This window comes from Enhydra lutris, unplaced genomic scaffold (genome assembly GCF_002288905.1).
Source record: "Enhydra lutris kenyoni isolate GAN:26980312 unplaced genomic scaffold, ASM228890v2 scaffoldscaffold46, whole genome shotgun sequence".
In the NCBI taxonomy this organism is placed as follows: Eukaryota; Metazoa; Chordata; class Mammalia; order Carnivora; family Mustelidae; genus Enhydra; species Enhydra lutris.
In genome coordinates, this window is record NW_019154130.1 from 3,553,291 (window position 1) to 3,576,077 (window position 22,787).

The 22,787-nt window shown below is 55.6% G+C and overlaps 1 protein-coding gene across 5 annotated transcripts in view; it reads right to left on the reverse strand.

Moving 5' to 3' along the window:
- Window positions 1-22,787, reverse strand: part of LOC111156420 (acetoacetyl-CoA synthetase) — a 53,713-nt gene that overhangs the window by 10,128 nt on the left and 20,798 nt on the right. For 3 of the 5 annotated variants that reach the window (XM_022517301.1, XM_022517300.1, XM_022517304.1), the window contains 8 exons: window positions 22,181-22,295; window positions 21,930-22,011; window positions 18,483-18,630; window positions 12,851-12,931; window positions 9,146-9,270; window positions 4,276-4,340; window positions 4,008-4,130; window positions 1,188-1,301 (listed from right to left, as the gene is read on the reverse strand). In XM_022517301.1, the coding sequence (XP_022373009.1) occupies window positions 1,188-1,301; window positions 4,008-4,130; window positions 4,276-4,340; window positions 9,146-9,270; window positions 12,851-12,931; window positions 18,483-18,630; window positions 21,930-22,011; window positions 22,181-22,295 (853 nt within the window). The remainder of the gene's footprint in view (window positions 1-1,187; window positions 1,302-4,007; window positions 4,131-4,275; window positions 4,341-9,145; window positions 9,271-12,850; window positions 12,932-18,482; window positions 18,631-21,929; window positions 22,012-22,180; window positions 22,296-22,787) is intronic. The other 2 variants (XM_022517302.1, XM_022517303.1) reach the window with 2 other exon arrangements.

Sequence of the window (22,787 nt, forward strand, 5' to 3'; positions counted from 1 at the left end):
CCAGTGCTTCTCCCAGGAGTAGGATTCCTGCACCACGCGGTCCCTACCTCTCTTCATTACTCCCAACCTGCTGGCTAACTGAGTCGCGCCGAGTCCCACAGGGCGCCCAGTCTCCGGCCCCGGGCACAGCAGAGGCCGTGGAGGCCGAGGAGAGGGCAGCACAGCAACCCTCCCACGGAGCGGGTCCCTTTATCCAGCACCTTCCACACCACAGCAACGCAGGACTGGCACTGAAAAGTCACCATTCCACATGCACCCAAGGGGGCTCCTGGGGTTCCCCATTTCCTCCCCCTCGCCTAGCTCCTCCCATCCCACCGAACCCCGCCCCCCCAAAGAGACGACAGACAGACAGCTGGAAGCTGCAGAGATGGCCGTCAGTTTCTCTCTGCCAGGAGCATCTCCCCCAACCAGGCCAAAGAATGCAGCAGGGACCAGGACCAAAAGAAATGGTTCAGACGGCGGGGAAGAAAACAGACATATGGGGCCGAGAAGCTCAGCAAGCACCAGGAAAAGCTCTCTTCTGAAAGTAAGAACCGATTTTCAGAAAGGTCTCTGGCAACATTTCCCATGAACTGGAGAGGGAGAAATCCTTCCTGTGCTCTCCAGGCTTCCAGCCCCTAACCTGGCGGGGCCACCATGGCCGACGTCTCTCCCTCTTCCTCACCCAGACTCCCCATGCACTCTGCCAGGCTAAAATAATGGTAGCTGCAGGGCAAATTTGCACAGTGCACACACCACACGCCAGGCTAGACCCTGTTTGGTGCTAGAGACACAAACAGGCTTTGCTCATTTATCAATGGCCACCAACAGGCTATAGAGCAAAAGCTCATCCTGACACTGTCAGAGGCCAACACCCCAGCTCCCTCACTGTGTCCGTGTCAAGGTCAGGGGGTCACAGGAGCAGGGCAGTGGGGCTGCCTGAGCAGCATCTCCGGGCTTTGGATGCTAGGGGTGCAACAGCCTTCCTGCCACTCCTGAACACACAGCTCTCCGCTCCAACCCGACACTGACTTCTCAGGCGGGCAGGCTGAAGGGGGCTGGGGACAGGGAGCCCGGTGGGCAGCTAGAAGGACCCCAGTCTGCAAGTGAGCTGGGCCACCCCTCTCGGGGAGGTTACATATCCGAGTGCTCCCGAGCTACCGGTCACCCCCAGAAACAGAAAGAAAGGCAGTTAGTGAAGCCATCACCTTCCTCGTTCCAGGCTTCGACGGCCATGCCCAGGTTCCGGGCCTGAATCTCCCCTCTATAGACAGGAACAGAAAAATTCTGGCCCATGAAGCAAGAGATGATGTCGGTGCCCCCTGCAAACAAAGGGAAAGGAGAGGCAGAATTCAGAAGACTGAGATGAACAGCTTTTTTTTTTACTGGTGAACACCAAGGGAGGAAGACCCCAGAGGTATTTCTACTCTTTCTCCCGGTAGATACTGAAAATGCACGATGGTTAGCGCTTCTTTTCAGGGAGAAATGAGGGAGGTGATTTAAAATTTCAGCAAAACGCCTGTGTCCGGATGATTTATGTTTTGACCAAGTCTTCCTGCTGGATGACAGACAAAACGAATGACCTCTCATGGTCACAGTGAAATTCGAGACTTGGGCTCACGGGACATGAAGGCTTCACCCATGAGCCCAACCTCACCGGCACCACGTGGGCAAATGCGTCACATACAGAGGCCCTCGGCGGCGACCGGAGGAGCCGCACCCCAGGGGTCCGTGCAGGCTGGGTCTCACAGAAGACAGAACGCATCGGGCGGGAAGCACGCTGGGGTGCCAGGAAGGCCTGGGATGCTCTCGGGTGACCTTGGGACACCTGCGACGCCAGCCCGGGCTGAGGGGCTGAAACACGCCCAGGTCCAAGAGCACTGGATCAGCCAGCAGGCCAACTCCCAAAGCTTCTACACTGCAGTGCTCTGGGCAGGTAATGCCCTCCGGGAGGCCGAGGAGTGGATGTGAGCCTCCCTGCCACCTGGCTGGAGACCCTCACCACACACGATCATCTCACACACGTGGGGCACCGCATACACCCAACTCCTGCTTTTCCCCCAGAGCATCTCGAAGAGTGTTTTGTGTCAGGAAAGGAGAGCTGCTATGTTCCAAGACTTCATGGCATTTACAGAGTGACACACAGGCGGCAAACATTTATACATGTCACCTGTCACGAGGAGAGTGACCCCGCTAGATAAGTGGCCTGAGCCCCAGCATGTCCGCCCACTCGGTGGGCAGCAGTCGCATGGACAGGCCCCTGGAGTCACACTGCACAATCCGTCCCTTTTAAGGCAGGCAAACTGAGGCCCAGAGGGAGAAGGGATGTCTCAAGGCCACTCACAGATGCTGGCCGGACCCTTGAGCTGTTTACAGCTCAAGTCCCCCAGCCTCAGGCCACGGGACCCGCAGAGGCCTGTCAGGGCAGCTTCGGGCTTCAAGCAAATCACACAGTAGCTTTTAAAGACGTGTTCTCAGGGGCGCCTGGGTGGCTCAGTCATTGAGCCTCTGCCTTTGGCTCGGGTCATGATCCCAGGGTCCTGGGATCGAGCCCCACATCGGGCTCCCTGTCAGCGAGGAGCCTGCCTCTCCCTCTCCCACTCCCCCTGCTTGTGTTCCCTCTCTCGCTGTGACTCTCTCTGTCAAAAGAATAAATAAAATCTTTTTAAAAACCAATAAATACATAAAGATATGCTTTCAGAAATAGAAATTAAATTCCTCTCAAGATTTTGATGAGCTAAGATAGAATTAACTACAAGTCATGCTGTTAAGGGGGAAATATGGAACAGCGTGAATCCTATGTTAAATGAGTCTCACCCTGTCCAGACACACTCTCCCACCTATATACGGACACCCCTGAGGGGAAACGAGCACAGGCTTCTGTGGGGGGGAGGAGAAACCACTCGGGGTGGACACCACTCTTTCTTTTTTGGATTCTGAAGATTTTGCAACATGCACAAGTTGTCTTCATACAATTTCACGGTAGGAAAAAGTGAAAAGAAAAAAAAGTCACTTGAAATCCCAATACCCATGCGCGCGCGTGCGCGCACACACACACACACACACACACACACACACGGGTGTACACACCCCACCACATATTCCTTCTCTCAATCGACAAAAATGACCACACTTATATCTCTACAATCTGCTTCTCTCACTCAACGTATCACAACCCTCTTTCGGTATCAATGAATATGTTTCCATCTACATAAGAATATTCACCATATCCCTCCTAAGAGCTGCAAAAATTCAGGATGCACCATACGTTATTCAACGAATTCCCTTCTACCAGGCACATAGGTAACTTCCGGCTTTTAACGAGCATAAACAACGTTGCAACAATTGTTCTCATACCTGGCCAATCCTTATTACTTACAGATTCTGTATTTGCAAATGCTCCTGCTCACTAAAACTGATGACCTCAGGAGCAACACTCCAGGTGCTCTCAAGGTCATCGGAGAACACAAGCCAAGTGGTGGAAATCTCGAGACGCCCCACACGCACGTCCGCAGCCACAGGGCCACAAGGCAGTGCCCTGCTCTGGCTTCGGCTCTCGCGACAGAGAAGACCAGGAGAGAGCGCGGGCGGGGGAAGGGAGTGCAAGGGGCTCTGGTTCGGGACCCAGCTGCACTGCACCCCTTGGGGGGCTGCTTCGACAAGTCCATTAACACTCCTAAACCTCGTTTTCTCTTCCATAAGATAAAGACAACAGAATCTACCAGAAAAGGGTTGTTTCCAGAATATAAGATCATAATTGATGTGAGATGTGTGTGTGTGTGTGTTTGTGTGTGTGTGTGTCCCTTCCCCAATGGTTCTGTAGTCACTAACTCAGTAACTTCCTAGAACTTAACTATCATGAACAAGAAGAACCAACCGTGCACAGATGTGCGCCCTGCTGTTTACCTGGGACAGATTCAAGGCAGCGGACCTGTCGGGTCCAAGGCCATGCACACTTACAGGGGGCCAGCCTGGTCGTGCCCCACTTCCCCTGCTTCCTCCCGGACCCCCCACGGCGCAAGCCCTACCTGAGATGGAGCCCAGGAGGACGCTGCTCTTAATGCACTTGTAGACGTAGTCATAGCTCTCGGCTTTCAGAGGGGAGCCAGTGGACAGGATCGTGTGAAGTGTCTGGAGACTGTGGGTTTCCACTAGGGGGAAGAACCACAGAGAGATTAAAACGAGACCCGGCACCCCTGTTCTGGCTCACGTGCAGGAAACAGGTAAGAGGGCGGCTCTGGACTCCTTGGCTGGCAGGAGGGGGACGAGGCCAGGCGTCCTGAGGGGCACACTGACCTGGCTTCAACTGTTTCTCTTCAAGGACGGCCAGCCACTTGGCACCCGTTCCAAGGATGGTGATGCTAAGGGCATAGGAGGGAAAGAAAACAGAAACTCTCAAGGCTCTTGCACATTCCACGCTCCAGAGCTTTTTAAAATTAGTGACTCGCTTCTGGCAAGTTTGCAAAATCCAAGACACATATTTTTCTGGGCTGAATTAATACCTAGTGTTCAGTAAACCATGTGTTGACTGCGGGTTCAGCAGGGACAGGCCGGCGCACTGACTCCCAACACGCTCGGAGCCCCGGCCCCCTGAGCACATGGCTCCACGTGACAGACAGCGAATCGTACACCAGCCCACACTCCTCCCAACTTCAGGGTATTTGCCCTTTGGGGACCAAAGGAGGCCAGAAAACCGAGACCCCTCAAGTTCCAGCTCCACACGAGCCCCTTCCGCTGAGGTGCAGAGGCGGCGGGACCTTCTGTGGGAGCAGGGCCCGTGCTGGGCGTTCGGGACCCACCCCCTGTTCTTAAGTGACTTAAATGACTTCTTAAATGATGCAGCTCTTCGCGTTTCGAATGATCAGAGTCTACAGTCCTTTGCTCCACGTCCGCACTCAGAGAACAACGCCACGTGGAGAAGAAGTCGCTGTGTTTCCAGGGGCGAGCGCTCCTGATGGCTCCAGCAGCCAGGCAGCCCTGGACCAGCAGACCAGCTTCGTAACTAAACAGTGCCCTCCCTCCCAGGCCCAAAGGAGGCTGCAAACATCAAAGTCCCTTGGCATCCCTCTGGGCAGCCAAAACCTTATCCCCCCACCCCTGGGTGGAAGACAGCCACATGCTGTCCAGCACCAGGGCAGCTGGGCTGGGAGGAGCCCTTGAGCCTACTGTCCTTCATCCCTCCCAGCCCCCCCTCTTCACCACCAGCACGTGGCCGCCAGAAAGCCCCCCACCGAGACCTTAGGCACCTCCCGGGTTGCTGTGCCCTAGAGGTGGCTGCTTCGGGAGGGGAGGCCGTGGGGGGCCGTGCACACAACCCTCCCACGTCCCCCGTGGTTACTGCATTAACTCGGGCAGGATGATTCCCAAACTCAAGACCATCTCTGAGCACTAAGGTGTCACCCTTCAGGAACGGCTACATTTTCACAGAAGACCAGGCACGCCTGCAGCCTCTGATGGCAGAGCAATGACTACCCGCGGTACTAAGATCTCCGACCCCAGCCACACCAAAGCAACATTCCCCTTGCTGCTCATCCCCTTGCCCCCCCCGACCGAAATCATGGCTCTCTGTGGTTCTTCCCATATCCCTGTGAACCCTAACCTTGGCAATGCACGGAGACTCCAACCAGGTGCTGGACCTGGGTCACGGGCCTGCATGTCTCAAGAACGGGAAGGTCTCCCCACCCAACTCCAGGGCTTGCAGGAGCCGCGTAAAACCACACTGAGCCCGCAAAGCACGGGAGCTTGGTGTGGGTGCTCAGTGCTGTGTATTTTTAGGGATAACGGCTGGGGATCTGCACAAAGCACCAGGAGGCTTCCCAGCTGGACAGGAGCCGCCCCCCGTGCCCCACGGGTGGCTCATAGACAGCCCCTCCGAGGCCGCCCACCCGGTGCCTGGGTAACTCCATCTGCCTAAGACCCACCAGTCTCCCACTGCCCTCTTCCCCCACCCCCTACAACGCATTCACCACTCAGGAGCAAGACTTTGCCTTCACAAACACGAACCCGGGCTGTGTTGCTCCAAACATTTCAGGGGTGTCGCGTTTCGTGCAGAAAAGCCCCCACCCTCCAAGCCAGTCTGAGAGTCCCCGAGGGACCAGCCTCCACCCCCACCCCCCTGGCTGGTCCCACATCCACTCTTCACATTCAAAGCACAGGGGTCTCCTTCCCTCACACACCTATCCCAGCCCCAACTTAGGGCCCAGGCACTCCCCACCCCTCTGCCTGGAGCGTGTTTTGCATCCCCTCCCCAGGCCTGAGGTTTAGGCCCCAGTGCCTTTGCCTCCAGGGGAATCCCGGACCTCAGGGCACCAACAGCACTTCTTTCTCTCTCCTCCTTCCCCCACTCGCATGCAGCCCCACAAGGGCAGAGACAAGTCACCTCCACCACTGCACTGCTATGCATGCCTCAGAGCCCAGCAGGGCACATGGCGTGGAGCAGACGGGGTGTGGACGTGACCCTGGCGGACAGCTGTCCAGCAAGTCCACTCTGCCAGTGTGTCCCCGGGGCCTCTCCCACCCAGAGACAGGTGACACAGGGGAACTCAGATGGCTGGTCTGGGTACAAGAAAAGCCTGGACAAAAGACCCCAGAGCTCTGGCCCCAGCTCTTATCCAAATATTCCCCAAGCCAGACTCCCGGAGCCCAGAAAAACACCCCAAACGACAAAGAAAATCCGTCTTTTAAAAGAACCTCATCGGGGCACCTGGGTAGCTCAGTCAGTTGGGTGTCTGCCTTAGGGTCAGGTCATGATCCCAGGGTCCTGGGATGGAGCCCCCCATCGGGCTCCCCCATCCCAGAGTCCTGGGATGGAGCCCCCCATCAGGCTCCCTGCTCAGTGAGGAGCCTGCTCCCTCTCCTCCCCACTCATATCCTCTCTCGTGGTTTCTCTCTCTCCCAAATAAATAAATAAAATCTTAAAAAAATAAAAGAAAAGAAAAGAATTTTGCATCTACAAAATAAATGTTCTGTTACCAGACATGTTAGTACGTCTCTGGGCCAACATGTTAAAATCATCCAAGATTTCATTCATACATTAGCCCGAATTATTTAAAAAACCCAGGAGCCCTGAAATGGCCCACAAGGACCCTGCTATCCAGCTTGGGAGAGCCGCTCCTCTTGCCACCGACACGTAGGATTTTATGTGACCATATGTAACTTGGTTTTAATTTTCAGTGGGGGGGCGCGCACAAGTGAAGGTCAGATGAAGGTCTCCCCCAACACCTGACCTGCACCTCTCCATGGCCATTGGCAGTCAGAGCAGGTGTTCAAGGCCCGCAGTCCTCCCAAGCACCCCACCCCCGGCTCCCGCCTGAATGCAGACCTGCACCAACCTCCAGGAATGGAGTAGGGACGCTCCCGGCCAGGTCCCAGAGAGGCCCTCCGATGGCCAAGGCCACGTCTCCAGCAGCATCTGGGGCACGAGCCAGCAGGGCTGCTAGAAGGCAGATGCCTAGGACATGCATACTACATTGGCCCAGACCACACACCTGTGACTGCTCAGACACACACATACATGCTCATTCACACACATACATGCACCCATCCCCACATGCACCCACAACCACACCTTGCTCACACGTACTCACACACACACTTTGATGTACTCGCACACACCTCTGCACACACCCACACATGCAGACACATATACTCTTGCCCACACATGCACACACTCTGCACACCTGTGTACACATACAAACACATACATAAATGTGTGCACGCGCGTACACACACACACACACACACACACACAGAGCTGGGTTGTCCTGGGGCCCTTCATCCTTTAAATTCATTAGCACTGAGCCCCAATAATGCACATTATCTATCCGTCTTCCTATTACACGCACACAGACACAGACACACAGACACACACACACACACACACACACACACAAACACACACACACCCCAGAAAGCGTCCCCACCTGGAGCCCAGCTCCCGGGTATTAAGGGTAAAGCTCTTAAAGTCATCTAAGTTCCCAGGGATTCGATTAACCTTTTGCTGGAAACAGTCTCATTAAGAAATAACCTTCCTTGCCAATATTTTGAGCCAAATGTCAGAATTTAAATATTACCCAGGCCGCGCAAAGTTATATTTGAAATATTAATGACCACGAATTTAAAAACATTAGTGGCTCCTTCTGTCTCCTCACCGTGAACAGACTCAAACTGAGAGTGAGGCATGCGTTTCAGAGCACGGGGGCTTCCAGGCTCCCGGAGCTCTGCGGCTTCTGTGCTCGTGCTCCCGGGGCCACGATCATTAGGCCAACGGTGACCACTGGCCGCAAGGGGGCGGATGCTTCCACTGGTTCTGATGAATTCATCCACAGAGAGAGCATTCCCAGAATGGTCCCTTGACACTGTCCCCAGTGATGATGAGGAGGGGAACCGGGAGAGGGAGGGAGGGCCCGGCCTCCTTCCCCACGTTCTGCCCCTGCTCCCTAGGATCCCAGCTTGTCACCTGACGGAGAAACTAGCCGTTAGCAGGATGGCCTGGAGGCACAGAGGCCCTCCTGCAGCATCTATAGGAGCATTTTGGAGCAACCTTGTGTTGGATCCAAGGAGACTCCAGGGGACAGCTGACAAAGGCAGGACTGTCCTCTTGCCACGGGTCTCGGAAGGCCAGCAGTGGGAAGCCCAGACCCTGGGAATGCCCCAGTGCTGAGCTCTGCCCCTGCCCTTCACAGGCATATCCACACCATCCCTGAACAGCCTGTTTTACCCCCCACCCCACCCTGGAGCTGGGGGAGCCCGGCATGAGGCAGAACCCTCGCTGGCCCTGGCTCCCTTTCTCCTGGGCTTTTCCAGCAGCTCTTAGGTTCCAGAGTTACAGACACAAGATCACATTCCCTCTCCTGATTCCCTGAAATTTCAAACTCACTCCTGGCCCTGGGGGTGGCCCCCATCTCCTTGGTTGGTCCCCGTCAGCGCTTCCTGCCCCTTCCTACCCTCCTTGGCAACTTCAACCCCCCTTGCCCTCCCATGCCCTCCCACGCCCTCTCTCACCCTCCCACGGCCTCCCTCACCCTCCCACAGCCTCCCTCAGCCTCCCGCGCCCTACCTCGCCCTCCAGGCCCACCGAGAGGCCAAGCACTCCCAAGACGGCACCAGCGCTACGGCAGTCAATAGCAGTGTGGCTCTGTGGCGAGCATGGTGTCCTGGCACCTACCCTATCCTGTCAACCAGGTCCCAGAGCACGTTGGGCGTGGGCACCAGCGGGGAGCCGTCGTACAAGACCACAGCCGCCCCCGTGGCAAGAGCCGACACCATCCAGTTCCACATCATCCAGCCGACCTGGGACAGACAAAAGGAACACAATGTCAACCGAGCGCCAGGCCAGGTGCCCTCACCTCTGTCCCTCAGCGTCTCATGTCCCGACACCGAGCCAGCGGTCCGCAGGGACCACCCATCCCCGATGCACGACGCCTGCACCAGCAGCTCCACGCCTAGAGTGTCTCATATGGACCCACACACGCACACTAAGACGGGTCAAAGGGTGTTTCCCGCAGCCTCGCTGGGGACAATGGGAGCCAGAGAGCCAGGAGATGTAGTCCCGCTGCCAGGAAAGGGGTCCCACACATGCACACGTGCTGTGGAACACCACAGGCCAAACCCGTGAGGCCGCATACAGACGTTTGGAACAGCACGTGGCAAGCTTTCAGGAGCCAGCCTACCGTGGCCATCCACAGGAATGCGGCCCGCAGTGACGGGGACCAGTCTCTGAGACGAGCTTCTGTGTCGAACAAGCCAGCATGGGGGCTGCAGCGTACCCACACCCACAGCCGGAGCCCCGGGCAGGCCTCCACATGGGCCACGGGCCACGGGGAACACGTAGACCGCATGTGTGAGCAAGACCCACTCGGGTGCCCTGCCCCGGGAGGACACTGACAGCTCACCACACACACACGTGTGCCATGTGAAATGTTTCCCGTACACAAGTGAGGGCTCCTTTGTTGTTGTTATTTAAGAAAACATTTTAGGGCAGAAAGAACTGGCCACAGTGTTCCCATCCATGCAGGGGAACTTGTGGGCGTTTCCAGAGCTGAACCAACACAGCGAGGGAGCCAGGAGCGGGAGGAAAGCTCCAGCAGGAGTCTCTGCCAGGGAGGCCAGGAGGCCCGCCCTCCTCTCCCATGCCCGTGCAGAGATCCCACAGTGGGGACCGAGGGCCACGGAAGGCACCCCAAGAAGCCCTCCGGTACAGCCCGGCTGAGAACCCCCAGACGAGGGCACTTAAGAGACAACCAGCACAGAGCCTCAGCGAGCAGGCCACCAGCAGCCTGGGGGACGGGCTCAAGAACCCAGCAGGCCCCTGAGAAGCTGCCTGTCCTTCCCCTCAATGACACCAGCACTGGGGGCACCCCAAATCTCAAGTTCGTTGAGCTTCCTTTTAACAAGCTTTTAATATCCCCAGTTGAGTTTTTCACTAAGGAATTCTTTTTTTTTAAGATTTTATTTATTTATTTTGACAGATGGAGATCACAAGTAGGCAGAGAGGCAGGCAGAGAGAGAGAGGGAGAAGCAGGCTCCCTGCTGAGCAGAGAGCCTGATGCGGGGCTCGATCCCAGGACCCTGAGACCATGACCTCAGCTGAAGGCAGAGGCTTTAACCCACTGAGCCACCCAGGCACCCCACTAAGGAATTATTCTTAACAAAAGAAACCAGTGCGGGGCAGCCCGAGCAGCACAGTGGCCCGGCCAACTCACTATCCGAGGAAGTTTTTAAAGTCAGTCAGTAAGAGACACAGCGTAGGCCTGGCTCCGGCCATGGGGACCCCCACAGCCACTGCCAGCCACAGCTGTGGGCACCAGCATGCCCCACGGAAAAAGCTACCTGCCATCCCTCCTGGGCAGGATGCTTCGGGAAAAGTGAAATGCCTCTGGGATAACCACTCCATATCTAAGCTCTTATTACGTACTTGCCCTAAATGTAAAACCCTGGTGTTTTAAACCACGAGTCCCAGGGAGGCAGCTGAGTTTGACACCGTCGCACCTGCCAGGTCTCCCCACAACTCAAAAGACGCTCCATCAATGCTGATGGGCTTTCCATGTGAAAAGGGCCCCAGAGCCTGCCAGTGCCCAGCACCACTGGCCTGACTGTGGGGAGGGCAAGAGGATCCGGGTTACATCCCTGCAGCTGAGGGAGACCCCAATCACTGGGCCCAAGCCCTTGATTTTCAGCTAGACACGCCAAGCGATGGGGCAGCCCATGCACAGCCACACACCCAGGGTGCCCTTGGACTCCCTCTCCCGGGAGTGGGTGGAGTCCTGGGCTCCGTCCCCAAGGGCACAGCCAGGGCCCTGGCCATCAACCTCACGGGCCGGGAGCACACTTCCAACATTCCGCTTCCCTAAAAACTCAGCACGGAGGGCCCCTGGGTGGTTCAGTGGGTTAAGCCTCTGCCTTCAGCTCAGATCATGATCTCAGGGTCCTGGGATCGAGCCCCACATCGGACTCTCTGCTCAGCGGGGAGCCTGCTTCCCCCTCTCTCTCTGCCTGCCTCTCTGCCTACTTGTGATCTCTGTCAAATAAATAAACAAAAACTTAAAAAAAAAAAAAAACTCAGCACGGAATTGTTATCGAAGGAACAGAGCTAACTCACTCTGAAACCTCTTGATGTTTGCAGTTGGAAAAAGTCAACTTCAAGTTTTCATCTCTTAGGATAAAACACTGTTTCCTTTAACTTGTCTGACGTGTTCATCATACAGAGTTCACAAGGACAGGAATGTCCCCAGCTGCTCAAACCCGAGCTTTGGTTTAATGACGCGTATCCCACACGAAACCAGGAGAATGTGCTAGAGGCAGGCCCCCATCCACCCCACGTCCCAGGGACGTCTGACCCAGACAACACTGGCTTACGTTGTGCTGTCTCCTTTCCCTTGGCTCCTGGGCCCCCCTCCTTGCTCAGCAAAAGCCGCAGTCTTTCCAGGATTCTAGTGAAACACCTCAGGGAGAAGGGAGGTGGCTCGGCAGACCAGCCGGGTACCTGGGCTCAGCCACCAGGTAGCCCGGCAAGGATCAGGGGCAGAACAGAACTCCTTCTGTGAGGAGGGTGGCCGGGTGGTGGTGTAAGTTGAGCTTCCAACGCTTGATTTCAGCTCAGGTTGTGATCTCAGGGTTGTAGGATCAAGCCCCACACCAGGCTCTCTGCTCAGTGGGGAGTCTGTTTGTCCCTCTCCCACTGCCCCTCCCCGTTTGCATGCTCTTGCTCGCGCGCGCTCTCTCTCTCTCTCTCTAAAAGAAACACAGTTAAGTCTGGGCAGGGGGCGGTCTCCTTCTGGGAGGACGGCACCAACAAGAGCAGGCACGGACTTGGCATGAGGGCAGCCTGAGCTGCATGCCCATTCCTATGGCAGGGACAGGAGACCCCCCAGGCCGGTCCTGCAATGGGGAGCAGCCCTGGTCCCCAGGATAGGCTCAGGCCCAACCTGGCCTCCACACCTGGACCCCCTGCTGTCACAGTAATTGAGAGCGCCATCTGTATACATTTCCTATTTCCACTCCAACAAACTGCCACAAACTTAGTGGCCTAAAACACCACAAATTCATTACGTGAGCGTTCTGGAGGTAGAAGTCCATACTTAAGGTATTGGCAGGACTGTGCTCCTTCTGGAAGCTCCTTGTCTTTTCCAACTTCAAAAAGTCACTCACATTCTCTGGCTCATGACCCCGCACCACTCTGACCCTCACCCCATCTCCGTCTCCGAGGCTGACCCTCCCGCCTTCCTCATCCAAGGACCCGTGTGCTCCCATCGGGCCCACCCGGCTAACGCAAGAGAATGCCCCCTCACCACACCCCTGACCGAATCACACAGGCCCTGAAGGGACCAAAGCTCAGTCCCCTGGCTCCCGACAACCCCCGAAGCCCGCTTACTGTGGTGTAATACAGCAAGATGTCGCCGCTGCCTGTGTTGCCGTGAAGGACATGTTCCTTCAGGTGCTGGATAAGGGTGCCCTGGGGAGAGGCGGGAGAGCAGTGTGAGCAAACACGGCCCAGACACAAAGCCCTGGGGAAGAAGCCAGCCTCCCTTTCCTTTCCTGGAGGAAGCCAAATACCGAGCACGCTGGAGTGGATAAGCAGGACTCCCAGGGTGCCCTGCGCCCTGACCCGAGAGTCCGCGAGCACCCAGGAAGCAGCCTCCGACCGGCTCCAGCCAGCCTCGAGCTCCAGCTACCACAGACATCTGGAACAGTGTGGGACCCTAACCCCAGGCAGAGGGGAGCGGGGAGGCAAAGTCAAGGCCAGGGCAGAAGGACGGGAGCACAACACAAGAACCCTGCAGCGCAGGGACGGGACAGCCCGGTGGGGACGCGGCCGCCACGCCTCCACGGGCTCTGCAAGCCTCGCAGCATGATACCCTGCTTCCAGCCCAGTCTGGTTAGACCCCAACCCCCAGCACCATCCACTGTTTCTCTACAGCAGGTGTGCACACGCCCAGTGCCCCAGAGTGGACAGCGCGATGAGGCCCCTGCCTGCCCCCAATTCTCCAGCCGCCGTGCAACCACCTCCTGTGTGTTTCCATGTAAACTCCTGGCCTCTCAGCCTGGATTTATTTATGCTGGCTTCTTTACCTGCACACATGGCCTGCACTTTGCCTTCTCCGCACACCACACCTCGGAGCTCTCTATCCGGCCCTGAGAGCGCCCTCGTGTTTTATTTTCAGCTCTGTAATACTCCACCACCCACACCCCTCCTGTTGAACTCGTCCTGTCTGCAGCTCCCAGCAGGGAGGGAGCACCCCACCTCCAAGCACTGTGTGGAGGGCACAGCAAGGGGCCCCACGCCAGCCACTTAGCATCCCCTGGCCTTGGTGCTCCCATCTGTGCGTGGATCTCATGCAGGATCCCGAGGCTACACGAGGCACTGCCCCTCACAGGCCCCTGCACAGGGCCGGCCACCACACTTCCACAGATGGGAGCACCTGGCTGGTGGCAACAGGTCCCCTTGTTTAGGGCCTATCATGGATGGATGAAGGACCCCCGTATCACATGGATGGATGAAGGACCCACGTATCACAAGCAGCCTTTACAACTGATTCTCTTTGTACCCAAGAGAAATGAAAACAAGCCAGCAAGGCTTGAAAGGCAGAGGATCCCTTTGAAAGCTCAGTGGAAACAACCCTACCCAAAGAAGTCTCCAACTCAAGAGCCAGAGCTCCTGCTCCAGAGCACGTCCAGGACAGAGGCCACCACCAGGCCCGCAAGGAGCAGCAGGGACCACAGCCACTTGGGGGCCGGGCAGACAGAGGCTTCGGGGGAGCATGTAGGACCTTTCTGAAGGTCCCCAAGGCACATGCAGACGCCAGGTCTCTGGTGGCTTCATGGAGCATGCATCAGAGGGGTTGGGAACAGCTCCCCCGGCCCCCCTGAGTGGGTCACACACTTCGGTGCAAAGTTGCACAACACAGCACTCTGCCTTGGAGTGCGGGGGGCGGGGGCAGGGGCACCTGCTTGGGGACAATGGCTTCAGGAACTCCTTGAGTGAACATAAAACATCCACACGCCACATCCACCGACAGGGCCAGGGGCTCCCTGAACAGGAGCCCGCGGCAAAGCCCTCTCCCAGATTCTTACTTAAAATCGTCATTCAGTTTAGACTTGTGTCTTCATCAGTGCGGTCTGCTTCGAGCCTGGCCTATTTATAACCCTACATCTGTTTGCCTGCGCCTTCTCCTCCTCCTCTCGGGCGGCACAAAACAAGCCAGGCTTGGCTTCTCTCTCAAGAGTCTCTGAATGAACCGTAATTCACAGCGGTAGTTTTGCTCTTAATTTTTAAGTATTTATGGCTGAGTCTGAGGGGAAGGAAGTATGAGCAACGTGACTTTGTGCATCTCAAGCAAAAAGAGGAATTTAATTTCATAGAAAGAAGAGGGAAGCTGCTTTCTGAGACCTGAGACCTCTTGTCGACTCGGAAAACACAAGCCTGCAAACGAGGAACAGCAGCCCCAGTAAAGCCGGGGGCCGGCCCTCTGTCCCCGCTGTGGCCCTCCGTCCCACTGTCTCCAAGGTTCCTGTCCAGGGAACTCTTGAGCAGAACAGGCAACATGCTTAGTCACTTCTCTGGAGAGGCAAGAGCACAGGAAAGACAGAATAAGTACGATTTTTCCTGACTTTTCCATACTCCAAATATACCAGGAATGATGATTTTATGAGCAAGCCACATTATATCTAATACATTTTTATGTTCCTTGCCTAAAAAAGTGACATTCGCTCTGCAAAAAGCACTAAAAATAAAAGTGTAGTTAGACATTTCAGTTTTTTCCTAAAATGTCTGTTGTTTTGCCACACATATCCCACCCTTGTCTACAAGGTTTCTAAAAACGCTCCTCTCTATAGCTCGTTAACGGGCCTGTGACAGGGCGGACCAGAGCTCCCCTCCCTGGGGAAAATGTGATTCCAGCCACCATAGTAAATGACATCTTGGACTCTGAACACACCCAACGTGATTTCATAAAACAGGATGGTTTGAACAAGGTCAACTCACTCCTGCAAAAGGGCAACTCGCCTCAGCCTGGCCAGTGTTACGGGCAGAAGTAAAGGCTTCGCCCCGACATCCCCCTCCCTCCTGCCCTGTGGCTTCCTGAGAAGTCACCCACCGGCTCCTGGTGTATCTGGCAGCTCTGTGTCAGCTGGGATCAGACCCGCAGCGAATCCAGAGCCAGGTAATAAGGGAACCGTGCTGACTCCTTTCCCCATTCTGATGGAAGTGCTCTGGGAAAAGCTGTGTAAGGCTTTAAAATGATTCAAATGTAAATGTCCCCTTTTTATGGAAGGGATTCAGACTGCTTCTAGGCAGAGGGAACATCTGTAAAAGCGAAGTCAACTAGAATAAGAGAAACATCATATTTGATTTTCAAATGCCACCATCATCTCCAGCAATAGCCAGAAAGCCGTCTGTGAACAGCTTTCTCCTCTCGGATAATCCCCTTCTTCCAAGCAGGAGAGAAGGCTATGACCAGGTGTGACCCAGAGCCTGCGGGTTTTTCTCCTCCCTCCAGGCTCAGCTACCTGAGGGAGAAGTGGGAAAGCGGGTCTGGGGAGAGCTGCAGAGAGGCCAGGCCAGAAGCCGGGGTATTTGGAAGGCGTGCCGGGGGGCGCAGAGCCCGGGGAGGGGGCTGGCTCCCGAGGCCGGCCCAGGAGACATCGGAGCTCCGGGGGGACTGTGCCTGAGTCAGAAAGAAGCTTCCCCGTCAAGGCCAGGAGCAGTGTAGGCCGACAGGAGGAGGCCAGGAGGGAGCCGGTCGTAGAAAAGCACCAAACGCACCAGGAATGGTACCTCCGAAGATGACCTGGTTAGACACCAAGGACGCAGTGCGCAGACAGCAGCGCCTCCTGAATGACATCCGGAGAAAGACACATCACGGCTTCCAGGAGGTGACGCCCAGCCCTAAGCAGTGGGAGGCACCTGCCGCCGCAAGACCAGCAGCTGCACCCCCAGGACGCAGGTGTCCTGACGGGGGAAGGCAGGCTGAGGGCTGCTCTGGAGCGCGGGCCCCAGAGGGAGCGGAGCACGCGGACGGGGCCGCACGTCACATGACAGCATCCCACGGATGCCCGACTTCCTGAACACAGCGACCCGACGAGGGCTCTGTGCAGGAGCGTGCTTGCGGCCTGGAGACGCGTGCTCAAGGACTCAGGGTGAACGGCCGGCCGGACTCTGCAACTCATGCTCGGGGTGGGGGGCAGCAAAAAGCAAAAGTGTGTGTGTGTGTGTGTGTGTGTGTCTATGTGTGGGGGGGTATCTCTGTGTGTCCGTGTGTGGGTGTGTCTTTATCTGTGTGTGTGTGCCTGTGTGCCTATATGTGTGTGTCTGTGCATCTGTGTCTGTGTCTGTGTGTATGTCTGTGTGTGCACCTGTGTGTGTAACTGTATGTGTGCCTGTGTATGTCTATGTGTGTGCCTGTGCACCTGTGTCTGTGTGTCTGTGTGTCTGTGTCCATGTGTGCCTGTGTGTCCGCTGTGTATCCGTGTGTGTCTATATGTGTCTGTATGTGTGTATGTGTGTCTATGTCTCTGTCTGTATGTGTCTATATCTATGTGTGTCTGTGTGTGTCTATGTATGTGTCTATTTGTGTCTGTGTGCGCCTGTGTCTGTGTGTCTGTGTGTCTGTGTCCATGTGTGCCTGTGTGTCTGCTGTGTATCCGTGTGTGTCTGTATGTGTCTGTATGTGACTGTATGTGTGTATGTGTGTCTATGTCTCTGTATGTGTCTATATCTGTGTGTGTCTGTGTGTCTATTTGTGTCTGTGTGTGTCTATGTCTGTGTGTGTCTGTGTCTGTGTGTCTATGTGTGTGTCTGTGTGTGTGCTCGCACACAGAGACAGCGACCACACAGAAGCAGCTTTCAGAAAGCGCTAGGAGCAGATGCCCAGCGCACAGAGGCTGGCGGAGTCTGGCGGCCGCACCCACCGTGAGCCCACCGAGCTCTTCCTGCAGCTTCCCTACAGGCTTGCGGCTGTTTCAAGCATAAAAGGTTCACTTCACTGATTGACAGGGACAGAATCTCAGGCTTAGTAGCAAAGCATTATTTCAGGGGCCTCTGTAAAGCCGGCATCCTGATGAAATACGCAGGGAAACAAGGACTGTGTGCTGTGGGCTGAACTGGGGGTCCCTGAAGTTGTACGCTGAGCCCGAGGCCCAGGACCTCAGAATGTGGCCTCGTTAAAAGAGGAGACAAAGTCAAGGAGCCCAGAAGGTGGGTCCTAATCTAATCTGACTGATGTCCTTACGGGAAGAGGGAATTGGGACAAAACACGCGAGCCCAAGCATGCGCATGGAGGGAAGACGAGGTGAGGGCATGGGGAGAAGGCGGCCGTCCACGAGCCAAGATGCGAGCCCTCAGCGGAACCCAACCCTGGCCTCCCCAGCCTCAGACTTCCAGCCCAGTAACCATGAGAGGCATGTGGCGTCCATGCTGCGGCCCGGGGTGCTCAGTGACAGCGGCCAGAGCCAACGACTGTGGCCCATAAGCTTCTCTCAGCTGCAGGCACTTTATACCGTGACCCGGAGGCTCTCCAAGGTTCTGATCCCAGCCCACGGGTAGCTCTGTCTGACCACGCCATAGAGCGCACACGCATCCATGCCTCTAACACGACGACCTCGTGCAACAACACGGGCACCTCTCCCAACCCTCGAGGTGCTCACGGCTGCTGCTCTCCCGGCTCCACTGCCTTCTTCGTGCAAGGCTGGCAGGCACCCCCCACCGCGTTCACAAGCACCTACGGGGTCCTGGCCGCACTGTGGAAGTCAGGGGCTCACCCCGGGGCCTCCACCCCATCCCAGGGGTGACAGGCACCACAGCAGCGCCTGGAACAGCAGCTCTGAGTGCCCGAGCTCAGTCTCAGACCTCCACGCTCCCCCACCACACCTGCAGAGGAGCTGCACGATGGAGTCTCTGGGGAGGGGGTGCAGGCTGGCCGGGTAGGGGGTATGGAGTACACGCCCAGACGGCTGTTTTCGCCAGCCAGGAGTCCCCAGGGGAGCAGACAGAGGGTAGAGAGACGTACCCCAGCGGAATGCACCATGCACTTGGGCGCCCCGGTCGTGCCCGACGAGAACATGATGAAGAGGGGGTGGCTGAAGGGCAGCTGCTCGAACTCCAGCTGCGGGGCCTGCGCACCTTTCCCGGTGGCAAGAAAATCATCCAGGAACACGCTGGGGGCAGAAAACACAGAGAAGGACAGTGAACATTCCAGAAGGCTGGGTTGCATCTGCCGAGGCTTCCCAGGCTAGATGTGGCCGCTCACTGCCCTCTACTGCTACCTTGTAGGATTTCCAGGGAAAACTAACCTTGTTTGGAAGCTCTCTGGGAGAGAGGGGGAAAAATCAGATCTCTATGAATTCGCATTCACGCTAATTGAAGGGAAATGCACCGAATGAGTGAAAATTCCAAGCTGCTTTATTAGCATGCTGACAAGACCAAGGGCTGTCTCTCTTCTGAGACTCTCTGGAGGGCTTTAACACGCACTGTGCACAAGATCACTTACAATGAACACGTCCCGTTTGCAGGCAAACTCGGGGGAAGAAAGCTGTGCTGGTCCCTGCGAGGAGCAGGGCGAGAAGGGAAGGACCAGATCCCTGAGCTCCTCCACGGGAAGGTCAGGGTGGCACAGTGGGGCCGAGATCTGAAGACCAGATCCCATGACAGAGATGCTTCTAGGCAAATGTATCACGTGTCCTGAGGAGGACAGCAGCTCAGTACAGATATCTGTCCCGCAGGAGATGAAACCAAGCCCTAAACCGGGCTCTTGCCTGCTCGAGGCTAGTTCTAGCAATTCTGCGACAGTCTCAGAGTCATTGAGAGAAAGTGAGTGTTCTGGAATGTAAGGAGCTGGGAGGCTTCAAAGTAAGGCATCTTCCCTCTTCTAAGAGGGAAACTGTCTTCATGCAGTGTACTACTTTGGATCTTACTCGCTCTTCCTTTCTAGTTTATTAAGATGGCTTTGCTTAAGTCACTGACTTAACATCTTTTTCTTTTCTCACACCTAAAATTTCTTCTAAGTATTGCCTTAACGGCATCATACAGATATTGATGCTTTGAATTTTCATTTTCATCCTGTTTAATACACTTCCTAGAAACAAAATTAAGTCCGGCCACTGACTACCACCTAAGAAATCCACCCCCAAAGCTGACATAGGGCATCAACGTGGGTGGCCAAAAACCAGCAGAGAAGGAACAGGTTTGTTTGATGAGCAGAAACAGGGCCACTGAAGCCAAAGGGCCACGTGGGAGAGGTGTTTTCTCTATGTTGAGATGAGCAGGAACACGGACCCTGGCGCTATTCTCTCCACTGGCTTGAAAGGGAGAGGGAGGGGGGAGGAAAAAAAAAAACAAACCTGCCATTTTGACAAATGGAACCTTCTTTCCAGAAGGGGGAGAATCCGTTGAACTCAGCCTGCAGCAATTTGCTAAGGATAATTACTCTGAAACCAAATGCATACACACGAGAGGGAAGAACCGTGCTATCTTGCAGGGGAAGACATCCTTAAGGACGAGGCTGTCTTGTGGGGGAGGCGCAGAGGGTTAAAAAGGGCCTGCAGAATAATTCAACTCTGAGCAGTAAACAACAAAGCCTTCTGCTCTAGAGTGTCAGGAAAATTATTCACTGTGGAACTTTCCAGCAATGGAAGGCCCATTCCACCGCCACCTCCCCTTCGGACCCCATTTACACAAAGTGTCCAATCTAATCGGATATTTCACACAGAGAAAAACCTTTTCTTCCAAAGGGTCTATAAATCACAGTAAATAGCAATTACTTTTGTTGCTGTTCTAAAAATGAAAATCCCAAAGGGCGGTCCCCCCCCCCCACCGCAACCCCAGGTCTCCGAGCCCGGGCACGTTCTTGTTCTTAGTTTATCTGTGGCATCCAGCAATCAAAGATGAGCCAGATGGGGGTCCCATCCCCCGGGTGGGACGGCAGGAGCTTCTCACATCGTATCAAGCTAAATGAAGTGACTCACGGGATTCTACGGGATTCTACGGGATGCTACGGGATTCTACGGGATACTCTCGTTCAGTATCAGCCACTGATGAACACATTCAGAAGGATAAAAGCTGAGCTACAGTAGGACCAGTAAGCCCATCTGGTCTTCCTCCCAGCCTCTGCATTCTGACCCCCGACAGAAAGGCAGGGCAGCTGTGTGCGCGGTGGGAACTGGGACCGGGGCTCGTCATCTGGCTGTCATTCATCACAGTTGTCAGAGCCCCCCCAGTCTCAGGGACGACCCAAGTGCCGAGCCTGCCCGTAAGGCCCTGCACATCCTGACGCAGATACCCGTGGGACAGAGCACACCTCAGTCTGCGGCTGTCCCCAGCCCATCATGACTGTCAGGGGCTACGCTAAGTGCACTTGGCCTGGTGTCCACTTACTGAAGAAAGTGCTGTTATCTCCCCATTTTACAGATGGGGACCCCAGGCACAGACAGGTGGAGCCCTCACACAGGGTCACAGAGCTGAGACCACCGCCCTCACAGAAGAGTCACTTTGCTGGCAGCACCCTGTGGCCTCTGGAATCCAAGTACTGGCAGCTGTCCCCAAACCCTGCTCATCTGTCAAGGTCACCTTCGGTGTCACCTCCCCTAGACCTGTGCCCTTCTCTCAGCCCCTAGGTACCTCCTGTCCACCTCCTGCCCCACAAGAAGCATGGCCTTGTCTACTGGGCCCAGTGGTCACGGCTCATGGCTCACCCTCCCTGCAGGTGTGGCTTGTGCCTCCCAACGACCACAACCCCTGGAGCATAGCACCTAGACGTCCCCCCTCAGCACCCCTAGAAAGCAGCCTGCACAAAACCCAAGCCACATGTCAGTTGTCTGCCCCCCTAAAAGACCCTTGTGATCTCCTCCCTGTCCCCCCGACAGGGCAAGAGGGAGTAAACACACCTGACCTCGGAACCCCCCATGATGGTTTCAAGGAAGGAGAAAGGAGTATAACTCCAAGAATCTGGAGGCAAACTCAACTGTGACCAAACCACAACCCAATTCCTGAATTCCTCTTCCAAAATAAACTGCCCCCAATACTATTAGGTACATAAGTGTGTGATGCATCAGCTTATAAATGTCAGAAAAACAAAGGAAGGTGCTATTAACAATAGAGACAAAGGTCCTACAAGGTAAACATATACACACAAGCGTGTGTTTACATGTACACACACATGCGCGCGCACGCACGCACACACACACACACGGCAATTTCCATTCCATCGGGGAGCTGGCCTTGACCAGACACTTCAAGTCACAGCAGAGGGAAAGACGGAGGACTCCTGGGGCTCTCTCCATTCCACCGCGAAGTCACTGTGTGGCCTCAGGTGCCCACGTACAAACTGTGATTTTTAACCAAAACCTCCCGCACCTCTAAAATGCTATGCCCCCCGTGAAAGGATTCACAGACTGGACAACCCACTGGGACTTCCGGGGGGTTCTGCCCGGAACCAGCGATTGGCACATGGTGGACTTACCTATTTGGAATCTTGGAAATGTCTATCTTCTCTTTAGAGGCAACGTAAGGAATCAGCACCACCTTCTTCAAGTCCGGAAGTCCTGGAGGGAGGAGGGGGGAACACGGGCTTACAGGCCACGGCATATGGGCAGTGGTATTTCTCACAGAGTGTAACACAACCGAGGGACGGCCGACAAGGGGCCCCGGGGACCTCTTATTGGTGCACCCTGCGCCCTGCCTTGCTAGCTGAGATGTGGGAGGGCCACCCACCTTTCACCACCTGCTGCAACTTGTCCATGTGGCTGTACTCTTTGCCGTTGTACACGACAGCCTCCACGGAGAAGATGAGCTTCGGCTGGATTTGAGAAAAGCGGTCCAGGACACCCTGCAAATGGAAGGAAAGGGTGGTCACCATCAGTCACACCAAAGCAAACAACCTCAGCCACCAACGGGACCACGTCGGTGGAGAGACCAACGGCACCGTCCGCCAGCCCGACTCCCACGTCCCTGTCAGCTGCAGGCCAACGCGGAAAGCCCAGCAAACCACAGCTCACGCCAGAGATGGGACCGTCACTTCAAGGACTCGACCTACAGAAATACCAGAAGGGTGTGCACACACACACCGAAATAGCAAAACACAAGTCTATAAGACGGGGAAACAGGGGGCCGAGTAGTGGCCCTTCCAGAAAGAGCCGCACTTTGCAGAAAGAGCCTCAAACACCATTCCTCTCACGCACGGGAAAGACAACTCGCCTTCCAGAAAGGCAACTCGCACCACAAAGCACCTCCACGTCCTGGTTCTCTTCTAATCCTCCAAACAGCGCTTCTTGCCAACAAAATGCATGACCCCATAAATGTGTATACTAATACACAAGCT